At 37.0% G+C, this 12,087-nt stretch overlaps 1 protein-coding gene across 4 annotated transcripts in view; it reads right to left on the reverse strand.

Moving 5' to 3' along the window:
* Positions 1 to 10,254, reverse strand: part of rbm39a (RNA binding motif protein 39a) — a 42,293-nt gene extending 32,039 nt beyond the window's left edge. Inside the window, exons 1-4 of one of the 4 annotated variants that reach the window (XM_063041062.1) lie at positions 9,902 to 10,253; positions 2,943 to 3,012; positions 2,600 to 2,673; positions 220 to 269 (exon numbers count right to left, since the gene is read on the reverse strand). Coding sequence is in view for 2 of the 4 variants with exons in the window: in XM_063041059.1 (XP_062897129.1) it covers positions 220 to 269; positions 2,943 to 3,012; positions 5,021 to 5,037 (137 nt within the window). In the remaining 2 variants the exon portion in view is untranslated. Of the gene's footprint in view, positions 1 to 219; positions 682 to 2,599; positions 2,674 to 2,942; positions 3,013 to 5,020; positions 9,869 to 9,901 lie in introns of those variants that run through there. The other 3 variants (XM_063041061.1, XM_063041060.1, XM_063041059.1) reach the window with 3 other exon arrangements.
* Positions 10,255 to 12,087: the final 1,833 nt, after the last annotated feature.

The following is a 12,087-nucleotide window of genomic DNA, read 5'->3' on the forward strand; positions in this document are numbered from 1 at the left end:
TTTGGCAAAATCTCCTGCCCCAACTAAGCAGCATGGTGTCCCAAATAAACAAACGGAACCCTAGCTATTTTCTCAATTTGTTTTTGTTCTACAAGAGTTGTTCCAAATGAGCAGCTAACTGATGGCCCAATTAATCCAAATCCACTATTTCAAAACAACAGCACTACCAACTTTCACAGTTGATATTTTAAAATGTTTTGATAGCACTCCTTCACTTACTTTTTACTACGTTCCTCTTGTCCATTGGCTTTGCTCGATTTGTTCTCATCCTAGGCAGGTCGACAGAAGAACATCAGAATGACGAAGGGGAAACATTTTGCAAGTCGTGAGGGGAAGGGAAGAGGGAATAAGAAAATATAGAACATAATCATTTAAAAAATTATTACTTCCAAGAAACTCTAAAGTTTCTTTGAAATGGACCCTTCTATTGACATTAGATTTTATTAATTACGTAATTTACAAATTAGGAATTTAGGAAGGTAGGAAGACAAGAAAATCTTGCTGCTACTGACACACCGATCAGTACCAGTGCTACAAGTATGCCTAAGACATGTGTGGCTGTGTTAGCAGAGAGCCACAGTTGAGTTCCTGCGATCAATCCTGTTCCTCACGTCTTCGCCCATTTGTGCTGGAAGGGTGCGACTGTAAGAGCTTGAAGTCACCTCTCTCACACATCTCGCCCTGAAGCAAACAGGGAATCACACCTCTTAGTAATGTCGATTCCCAAGAAATCTGAAGTCTTCAATAATCCAGCAGTTCAGCCTAATCATTCCCTAAATGTGGTCCTGTTTACACAGGGAATATTATTCATATTAAACCAGGTAAAGTGAAAGAAACACTATTCAAACACAATCCAACTATTTTGCAGCGGCAAAGCTTGACGTATCACATTATTCCCCCCCCCCAAATACTAGTGCTTTTTTTAAAATATAAAAGCTCCTATAAAAGCACGAAGTTGACATGCATTAACAGAAACATAATTCTTTGAGGTGTATAAATGTATGTTTTTAGTCATGTGCACAATAAAGATTTACTTATAAATACAAAGTAAATTTCCCCCAATAAATACCAATATGAAAGTGTTTTTTTTTAAATTATCTGCAGCCCCAATACATGATCCTCAGGCATCAGTTGCTCCAGGTAAAAACTGTAAATTTTGTAGTAATTTTAATTGAATGCTTACAGTATCATCTGCCACTTTTTTTAAGCTAACATTAATATCTGGCATAGTGCAAACATATGCAAAATATACTTTCAGAAGCCAACCTGCCCAGCCCCAGAAAAACATTCACAAAATTGAATAGTTCACTAATACATGCTCCACTGGAAGCAAATATTTTAATGACTGTACTAAAAAAAATAATTTTAATCAGATGCTTACAGCAAAACAAAGTAAATGGGCAGAACATTTTAATTTTAGATTTAGAAAGGTTCCTCCCTCACCACTGTGCCTGTGTCGTGCAACATAAAAAGTATACTACATAGCAAAGTTATCAATTTGCAGGAGGACCGTCAAGCCTTGAGCTAGTCAAAACAAAATGTTGTGTTAGAACAGATGAAAGACGTTTTGAATTGTTCTGTAGTTTGTAGAGTCTGTTCCAGATACACTTTTCATGTGCATCTACATTTATCCTGTTTCGTTCAACAAAATACCAATCGGTTGATACAAACGCACTGCCTTCTCACAAAGAATGATTAAAATTTACCTTCAAGTCTCAAGTTAGAGCTAATTTTTGTAGACTTTCACAGGCTGTAATTTAAAATCTACAAAATGAACAGGCAACAAAGAGCCTGGCTGCCACAATGTGTATTTTTGTCATTATGTTCCCTGCCCTAATAACCAGAGCAGAGACTGCATAACAATTCCTCGATTAATTAACTGATTTAGTTCAGATTTAATTAAAATTAATGATGTAAAATTGTATTTTAGCTATATTCTGCTTTGTTTGCATTAGGGATAAATCCTCCATGTCTCTGCATATTACTCAAAACTCAACAGCTGATCTCTAGATAGCTTCAATGTAGAAATGGGAGTGATTAGATGTCAGGAACGTCAAAATAATTTGGAACGAACACGTAAGCGTATGTCTTCTGGACAATTAACTGAATTCACATACTAGATCAACTACTACAAATAACAAGCAACTGCATAGCAGTTACTCAGAGGCCCACCACTTGAACATCCTAAGCCCAGCCTGCATGAGACTGCAAAACCAGTCACTTTGTAGCTTTCAATCATGAATCTTGATTTCTCTGTGTAAACAGGGCCTTGTTTCTTTGTAGAACTTTATTCTATCAATAGTATAAATGCATTACATACAGTGAAAGTAAAATTTAACAGATCAATATAGTTTACGTTTAGGCTCTGTGAAACTTTTTTGCATGCAGAATATTAGTTTCTCTTCTAAAAGCTCTAAATAATGGATTGTTTTGTCGTTGTTTACAATTCATCTACTCTTTGATACTACAATGCAATACGTTTACTGTTTAAAACCATACTTTCACCTTGTTGCTATACCAAAGAATAGGCCATCTTTTCTTGGGCTTTGGGTTTTTACCCAGGGTACCACAGAACAGCGATACTTCACGCAATTACTACCTTATTGTTTGATAGTTCAGACTGGAATCAAAGCTGTATTCATGGTAGTAGAGATGTGATATCACTAGGCAAGTCTACAAAAAGAGATAGATGGGCATTTATTCATCACTCTAATCGAAACTACTGCAAAAAAAAGATCTCATTTCTAGTTGCAGAACCAGCTCAACAGTAAAGAAAAACTTTACTTAAATGTAGTGAAATATCTGTATTCTATATGCAGTAAATATTAAAATGAAAGGGTTATGGAACTGTGATATTCAATGAGTATAGCACAGCAGTAGTTTCATAAATGGTGCTATGTTGCTGTGTAGTTATGACCTGTGTGGGTGCCAATGTTCCTCACCTCCTTTCTGTATGGTGCCTCCAACATTGCTTCAATATCCAAGTCATCTGCCATGTTTTCTGACTGCCACCTGAAAAACATACAAAGAAAAGCAGAAACAATTAAGAATTTGGAAGCAATTTTGAATCAAATAATTCACAGCAATCGCTGGAAGGCTACAGTAGAAATTACTAAACAATACTTGTGCATTTTGCTTAATTTCCAAATTCTAACCAATTTTTGTTAACTGCTCATAATTTTTTCCTAAAATTGTGAATAATTGTTGGTAAGAGATAAAAGGGGTGCATGAATTAAAAACCCTTTTTCCATTCAATTGTATTAAAAAAGGGATATATCTGTCTCAGAATAAGATAGCAAATTTACTTTTTGTTAATAAAATGAATCTCAAGGTATGCTATACTTTGATAATAAATTTATTTTGAACTTTGAACATGGGACCAATGATTAAATGAGCAATTGGCTGAACTTCAAATTTAGCAGCAGCACTTACTGATCTGAAGATTCTGCAAATACGTACTGCACACCATCTCCACCACATGCCTCCCCACACTCCCGCCCCCAAGATAGTAAACCGAGATAATTAAATTTGGGGGAAAAAGACTAAGAACACCACAGTTATTTATAAAATGCAAATTCAATACAAATTGTAATTAAAACTTTAGATGAAGGGTTTAATAAGTATCCAGTCTACACAGATGATTCCAATGGTGTCCTTAGGATCTCAGGAGAAGCAGCTTTCAGATAATAACTGTAAAAGTCACAAATAAAAACATCACACATGGCACAAGAATGCAGGCACGTTCAGTGATATGAGAACAGTCTAAGCCATTTATAGTTTTAAGTTAAATTACTTTTTAAACAATGTCAGGAAAAGTTTAAGTAAATATAATTGGATTTACATTGTGTAAGCTGTGGCCCAGTGGGTAGCATCCTCACCTGAGTTGAAGGTGTGGGCTCAAATACCACTCCAGGGACTCGCACACAAAGATTTATGCTGACACTCCAATGAAACATTGATGCAAGTGATATTGTGTTAAAGATACCAGCTTTTGTACAGGCTTTCCATCATCTCCCTAAAGTATGGTGTAGGATTCCATGCTACAATTTTAAAATCTGAAGAAACTATCCCTCTGTGCTGGCAACATCGATAATACAATGATCACTAAAACACTTTACCAATAAAAGGCAAAGTGCCATTCATCCAAAATGTTAAAACTTCCTCTCGCAACAAATGTTGTGTGCTGCTGAATATCTCCAGTTATTAGTATGAATTATCATCTGTGGGAACTTGCTCTGTGGAAACTAGCTGCTACAATGATGTGTAAAGCATTATATCAATGGCAGCTACTTTTATTGAACTGTATTAACATAAGATGGATACAATGATTTTTTCACCGCAAACAGTGGATTACTCTAGAATTTTTTTAAAAATCTATTTTTACAGCCTTGTAAAGGTTGTAAAGGCGAACATGAGGGGAAACTTCGTCACTCAGAGGATCATGCGAGTGTGGATCGAGCTGCCAGCACAAGTGGTGAATGCAAGCTTGATTTCAATGTTTAAGAGAAGGTTAGATAGGCACATGGATGGTAGGGGTATGGAGGGCATATCGACAGGAGTAGGCAGTTTAAATGTTTTTGGCATGGACTAGAAGGGGTCGCTTCTGTGCTGTACTTTTCTATGCCTCTATGACATCCGCTGGATTTGCTTTAAATTCAAAGTTGAGGGACAGTAGTATTTTAAGTCAGCTAAAGCAAAGTTTCCCAGAACACATTCAACACCACACTAAATGAGACTAAAATTTCTACTTTTCGTTTAAATTTCTTCTCACAGTGCATTGTGATGCATTCAGGAAAGCGTAGGGTTTGCTGTGACCAGTTAAATACAAATGCTTTGAGTTCCAGCAAAGCTATTTATTGACCTTTATTGTAAAGTCAGGACCAACAGTGTTATATCCTCGCCAAACGTGAAAAAATGTACTGAAGCTATAAATCATTGTGAAAATTTAATAAGCAAGATTTCTTCAGGTTATGAAGTTAGATGCTACATTTGTTATGTGATGTTGAATTTGGCCACTTACCCTGGTTGTATACTCATGTTTCACTGACGGTAACAAGCACTGTTAAAAGGACTGTGGCAAAAGTTGTATTTGCACTGTTATTTTAGTGGCTACTTTTTATTATTTAAATTAAATGAGAAACTGCCATTTCATGTAATTTGTCTCAGGCCGACTTTAACCTGAAATAAAAATAATTGTAATCTTATTAACATGAAATCCTTTAAATGGTTATTCAACCTCCAATTCTTTCATTTAATGATTAATGTGTAGAATGATTATTCTACTTTGCCATTTGATACTTTTCCAGAAAAAAAAACACACAAAAAGAGATCAACGTACAATGGTAAGGAAACATAGTCCTCTGTGAAGTTTAAATACTGAAAATACTGCCTTCTAAAACAGGAGGGGGGGGGAATCACCAATGCTGGACCGGGCACCTTTACAGCATTGATCTTTTCAAACCAAAGGAACTGTTTCATAATGATACCCTGAGATACATAATGGGTCTGCATGCATAATGAACAATCCATAATAAAATTTTAATGAAATATATACGATCACATTTTCCAATGTAACTCGCGGTATTAACAGTCTACTCTTCGAATAAGGTTTTATTTGGCAAGTGTTGCTCTCCATTAAATTAAATTCCATTATTAACTGCATAGGACTTTTGAACAAGGCAGGTACCATCTATTCAAATTCTAATTCCACAACTTTGGGAGCAATCATCTATTACGTGCATTCCCTAGAGGCAGCAGTTGAATTCCGTCCTAGACTATTTAATTTATGCGATTTATACTTTTATATGCTTATATTGCCCAATGTAATTTTCATTGTCAGTCTTTTAAAATCTAAATCATACAATCGTGTTTCTTTCAATGCATGTGCTGACATTCAGAGTAAATTATACCAACATTTCACTCTCATTGGTCATTAAAACTGGATCATTAAACCCAAAGAGTGATGGATCCAACTCAAACAACTTCCTTGGTCTGGAAAAATTCAAGTACTGAACGCAGCAATAAAATCATCCCTCCCTCATCCCCACCATGAAAGTTCCAATTAGCACAATCAACTCATTTATGACATCATGGATAAAAAGTGACACCAGGGAACTTCAACGTCATGTTGCACTGTACAAATAAACTAAACCTTACAAGCATTCAAACTTCAATATGAAATGAGACAATCCTACTATTAGAATTTGTCCAAATATGCTGATAAAGCACTGGTGCCTTGTTAAATATTCTTCAAAGACATCAGACTGTTCGCATCACGGATGAGACAACTAATTTCTGAAGACAGAAAAATGGAAAGTTATAGTTCACAAATTATTTTCCTCAAACACAATGATTTTTTGGGTCTGTTTCTCAATATCGTGTCCAGAATTAGTCAGCCTCAATCCAGTCAAAAATTACAAACAGAAATAAAAGTAAATTTTACCTGACCAATTTAATGGATCTATTTGGTTAGCTTTTCCATCTGACAAGTTTGTTAATTTACCCAAAATCTATCAAAAAGAAAAGCCTATTAGCATGAGCACATATTTAGCAGGAGCAACAACGGTAACATTGTACTTGGTACGATTCAAAACCAGTACATCCCCATAAGATTAAGGCGACATGTGTGTAGTAATGGGTTATCTAGTGAGATTAGAAGCTGTATTCACTTAATTTCCAATTTAAGAAAAAGCAAAAAATCCAGTAGGGAAGAGTTTTAGGGTGAAGGGTTGCCCAAGAGGAATTTTTAACCAAACTAGCAAATGATCTCAAAGAAAAACTGTTAGTCAAGTATAGAAAGAGGAACATGGGGCCATTAAAATGAGAAACATGAACATTAGCAATCAGCAATATAGAAATAGCTGACATATGTAACATATTTCATGGTATACAAAGAGAACAAAATAAAGCCGTCTTAAAGTCAAGCGAGTCCGGCTGGTGGCGCAGTGACATCAACTCCGGACTCCGGAGCGAAGGTTCCCGAGCTCGAATCCAGTCGGGCCGCTCCCGGGCACGCTTTAAATCCGTGCCAGGTTGAGTGTCGAGCTCGCAACTCGGCCTCGTAGAAAAAAAACTGCGCTTTGTGAGAAGGTCGTGGGGGACCACTCACAGAATCTTTCCTCCAAGACAACCACTTGAAAAGTGGTCGCCGGGGCTCTGGTAGAGTATGGCACACAAAAAAAAAGTCAAGCAAAGGAAAGAGTAAACATAGCCATCTAATCACAGAAAAAAAATTAAAGCACAAACATGGTACAAGAAAAAATTAAATGACACAAGTAAAGACTACAAAATCTGATGGCTTTCATCCTGCAGTACCAAAATGGGGCAAAATTGTTAAGTGTGTAGTCATAATCTATTAAAGCTTTTCAAGTAATTCAGAAGTGTCATTAACTTTTTTTTTAAAAAAAAGGAACTTGAAGAGAATCCAAATAGTTTTAGAACCTTGAATTCAGTATAAAGTAGAATTATTTCCAAGATATGTATATTAGACCTGGAGGTATCCTCATTAGCTTCTAGTATGTATTTAAAGTAGTACAGGACAAAATTGAAGGGATGGAATTCAGAACAACACTAATCATTGTTAACAGGTTGTGAGGGAGGAGATGGAGGATTAAGATAATAGGAATGCAACATGCAAAACTTTCAGTTATCTAAAATCAATGTACTACAATGCAGAAATTGAGTTTTATATAAACTGGGATACCAGCAAAACTGCAATGAAATGCAAACACTGCAAGTGAATAAGCATAACATGTGGAAAAGACAAGGATTGGAGAAAAGATCAAATTATATTTTATAATAGCAAGTGTCATAGTGAAGGATAAAGCAATTTTTTCAATGAAAAATAATTAAAAAGAATGCAATGACTGTTCAAAAGGGCTGAAAGACTGTATTGATGTGTGGATTTATGGTGAGACCCAGCTCCAGGAATCTAACCAGTGGCAAACCTTTGAAAAGAAACTAAACTGCTGAAGTATCTGAATCACAGTTAAAATGGTTAAATATCAAATAGTTTTATCATTTATTGCAACCTGTTGACTTAAATAATTGAATGATCCTTTCTAGGTTTTTAAAATAAAAGCATTTAATAGTGAAGATTTTTGAAAAATCTGCCCAGAGGAAGGATGTGAAACAAGAGGGCATAATTAATTACATCAGGATCACAGCAGGATTAAATCTAGATGCAGATTTAAGGGCACTGATGTGAATGGTGATAAGGTTTCAATGCCATAAACATCAAGAGAATTGAGGCAAAAGTTGAGCTAAATTCCTTCATCACCTGAGAGCAAGATAGAACAGGCTTGAAGAACTATTCCTTCATGCAACATCTTTGACAAAAAGTGCATGAAAGAAACTTTATTAGTAACAAGCTACAGCTTTGTTCTTGTGGGAAATCTATGTTCTCCTTAAATAAACTGCTGAAAGACAGATTTGGATGGTACAGTATTGGCTTCTACACCTGATCTTCAGAGGTGGGAATGGCCCATCTTCAGATTTCTGAGTCAAAGGGCATGAGATGGGGAAAATACGAAGAAATAACAAGTTGATGTACAGCAAAATAGAACTGTCTTCTCTCATATTACTTTATTCTACACAAAAATAGGGCTTGAAATTAAACAAGCTTTTCAAATTTAATCTTAAAAAGTAAAAAAATGTTTTCAAAATATTCATGCCCCAACCAGCATTTTTACTGTTTGAGAATAAATAGGGTTTGAATGGTTAATCAATACCCATTTAAATACTTTCAAATGGTCAAAATAAACCATTCAAACAAGGCAACTAAAATTTAAGGGAACCTGAAAAGCTCAGAACTTAAAAAATCAGTGTACACCTACAAATAACTGAATATTGTGACAACATGAATGCAGACACGTAGAAATGTGTCTATTTTAAGGCACCTTGGAACTGATGTGCAACTTGAGAACATACAAACAAGTGATATATGAAATTGCTTGTTGCTCTCCACAGAGAATAATAAGTCCGTGCAACCTCAAATCAGTAACTCATACCAAACAGCAGTCAATATTCAATGGTTGGATAGCTAGGAAGACCTGAACCTATTTTAAACTCTACACTTCCTGTTAAAATTAGGTGAGAACTTTTCCAGCCAACTATCACGCATGAAGACTTGAAGCTGTTTAAATTATCTTTTAAAACTCACATATTTTCCTTAACATTATTTAGTAATAACCCTTACACCCCTGCAACCCACGTCCTCAGGACCCTGTTCAAGAAAGGGGGAGCTACACATTTTCCACTCAGAAGTGATAATCAAATCTTCAAATCATGTGCCATCACACAAATAGACCTATCACTGCATCGAGCCTACTTCCCTTCATAATAATTTCGACTTCTTTATTCTACAGTAATCATCGTTCCACCTCTATTTCTAACAATGTTACACAACCCAATAATTTCGTGCATTAAAGTATTTATGTGGCATCCACAATGGATTTCGCCAATAACTTTTAAAAGATATGTATGAACACAGTATTTAAATCTGCTAGGAAAATTAGTTGAACACCTCATGGGATTTTAAACTTGGGGGAACCGAAATAATGAAGATTTAGCTCATTTAAGGATAATAAGCAGCTTATTGCGAAACGTAGCGAACTCCCACCCTGGGGCCTGTTGCATAACTTCGACGGTGGCAAAGAGAATTTAAAAAAAAACTCGCTAAGAAGAAAAATCCTCGCTGTGAGACTCCATGGGCTTGAGGTTTAAATCTAGAGAATGGAGATTTAAAGCCCTCTTCTTAAAAAAAATTAAAAAGAATAATTAACGTGTCATTTCCTCGAGGCTGGGCCTGTTGTGCTCAGCGCCGTTACAACACGCGGCCTCAAGCAAAGGTCAGCGATTTAAAAAAGATGCGTGCGGGAGCAGGAAAAGGAACGAAATTTACCTTAAAATTTAAGAATGATTGATTACGGCGAATCCAGAAGTCCTTTCCCTCTCCTTGGCCTGCGATTCTTTACCCCTCAATATGTCGACTTCAGGCCTTGCTACTCCGGATCGTCTTCCGCCCTTAGGCCTCGCTCGCGACTTTTAAATGTATTATTTTGTAATAAAAACGGATCTGCGAGGCAAAGAAGCTGTTTAACAGGACGGAGAAAATATTTCTTGTTTAAATGAGACAAATGTTGTGCTGTGCGCGCGAGTGTAAATAGATTTTTTTCCCTCCCTGTCACAGACACATGAAGCGGCCTCGATAACCAAGGAGCGACAACAAAATGGCGCCGGTTCCGTCCAGTCCGCCAGCGGCAGCACTAAACGGGTTTCCCACCGTCACCATGCAGGGGCGGGGCGGGGCGTGGCGCCGCAGCAGCGCCAGACGCGACGAACGCACCACCTCCATGGCAACGAGATCGCGTTGGCAACGTCAATGACGTACCCAAGCAGAACCCAGAGGATACAGTGGGGTTACCCCTCACGCTCAACACTTACATCTGGAAACAATCCCAATTATAGAATTCTACAGCATAAAAATAGGCTCTTGGACGTCTCTGCCAAGCATCATAACTATCTATATTGGTTCCATTTGCCCACCTCAATCCCCTATCAATACAGACACACCTATCTCTCTTATTCAAATACCTGTACAGGTACCTTTTAAAAGTTGTTACGGTTCCTGCCTCTGGCTGAATTCAGATACCAGCTTCTCTGTGTGTGAAAAGTTCAGAATCAGCTTTATTATCACTGACATATATCACGAAATTTGTTGTTTTAAGGCAAGCAGTACAGTGCAAGAAAAATATTACTTTACAAAAGAGACAGGCTAGATACAATTTTTTTTTTAAAATAAGTTATGCAAAAAGTGAAGTGATGTTCATGCTGTGTTCAGATTTCAGACGGACAGGAAGAAGCAAGGGCTCAAGCAATTTCTGAGGGGGAAAAGCCAAATCAAGAACCAATTAGTGCACTGAAGTTATTGGGACATGGACAACACAGAGTCAGAAGTCACAAGAGTAGCCAGACATGGAGTTGTGTCAAAGATATTTTGCTGAGAGTTTTGGTTAGTTACTAGTTCTCAGTCCTGGTGCTCTGCCAGTGTTATAAAGCCTCAATCAGAATCAGAGTCAAGTTTATTATCAATGACCCATGTCATGGGATGAGTTGTTTTGTGGCTGCAGTACGGTGCAGTGCATAAAAAAAACTATCAGTTACAAAAAGAAATTAGAAAATAATTAACGGTTGCAAAATGGGAGCAAAATATGAGGTAGTTTTCATCGGTTCATCAGGGAGGAAGTGCATAGCATCCATGCCAGGACCACCAGATTAAAATCAGCTACTTTTCCCAAGCAGTAAGACTGATCAACACCTCCACCCACTAAATCCACGACTATTATATCCTGTCAGTCACCTTACGTGTAATCAACCTAGGTATATAAGCTATCTTATCTATTTATATGTACTATGTTTTTATTGTTAGTACTGTGTACTTTACCTTTTGTGCTGCATTGGATCTGGAGAAACAATTACTTTGTTCTCCTTACATTCGTGTGCAAGAATGAGTACTGCTGTAATGGTAACATGTAACCTTTGAACCAAGGCAAAACTGTGGGAGTACACAGAAATGCTGGATCTCCCCAGACTTTGTGCGGGGAGAGAATCTGAGTTATTGAAACAGACTGTGCTTTGGTGTGTTTAGAGTTGATGGCAATGTCCTTTTCAGCTTGTTTTTGCTGGATGTACATTTATAAAATTATGAAAAGCATAGATAGGGTAGGCAATCAGGAACAATTTTTCTCAAGTATAAAATGTGCCAGCCATTACTGTCTGATTTGGTGCAGTATCTTCTCACAATATACAGGGATGAAAACTACAGCAAACTACAAGGTCATTAGCTACAGTCTACCATCACTGCAGGACTTTTATGTGTCCAGGACACAGAAATGCTGAAAATATTATTGCTGACATTACCTATCTTGAAAACTGCCTTTTCCAAAAGCTCCCTCCTGGAAAGCACAATAGGGCTATTAAAACAAAAACTTCACGCCATCTTAAAAGTTTCTTCCCCCATGCAGTTAATCTGATTAACCATCCAAGTTAGCCCTCCCTCACCCCCTCTACCCATTTCCACTGTAAACA

Source organism: Mobula hypostoma, chromosome 2 (assembly GCF_963921235.1).
Source record: "Mobula hypostoma chromosome 2, sMobHyp1.1, whole genome shotgun sequence".
NCBI classification, from domain to species: Eukaryota; Metazoa; Chordata; class Chondrichthyes; order Myliobatiformes; family Myliobatidae; genus Mobula; species Mobula hypostoma.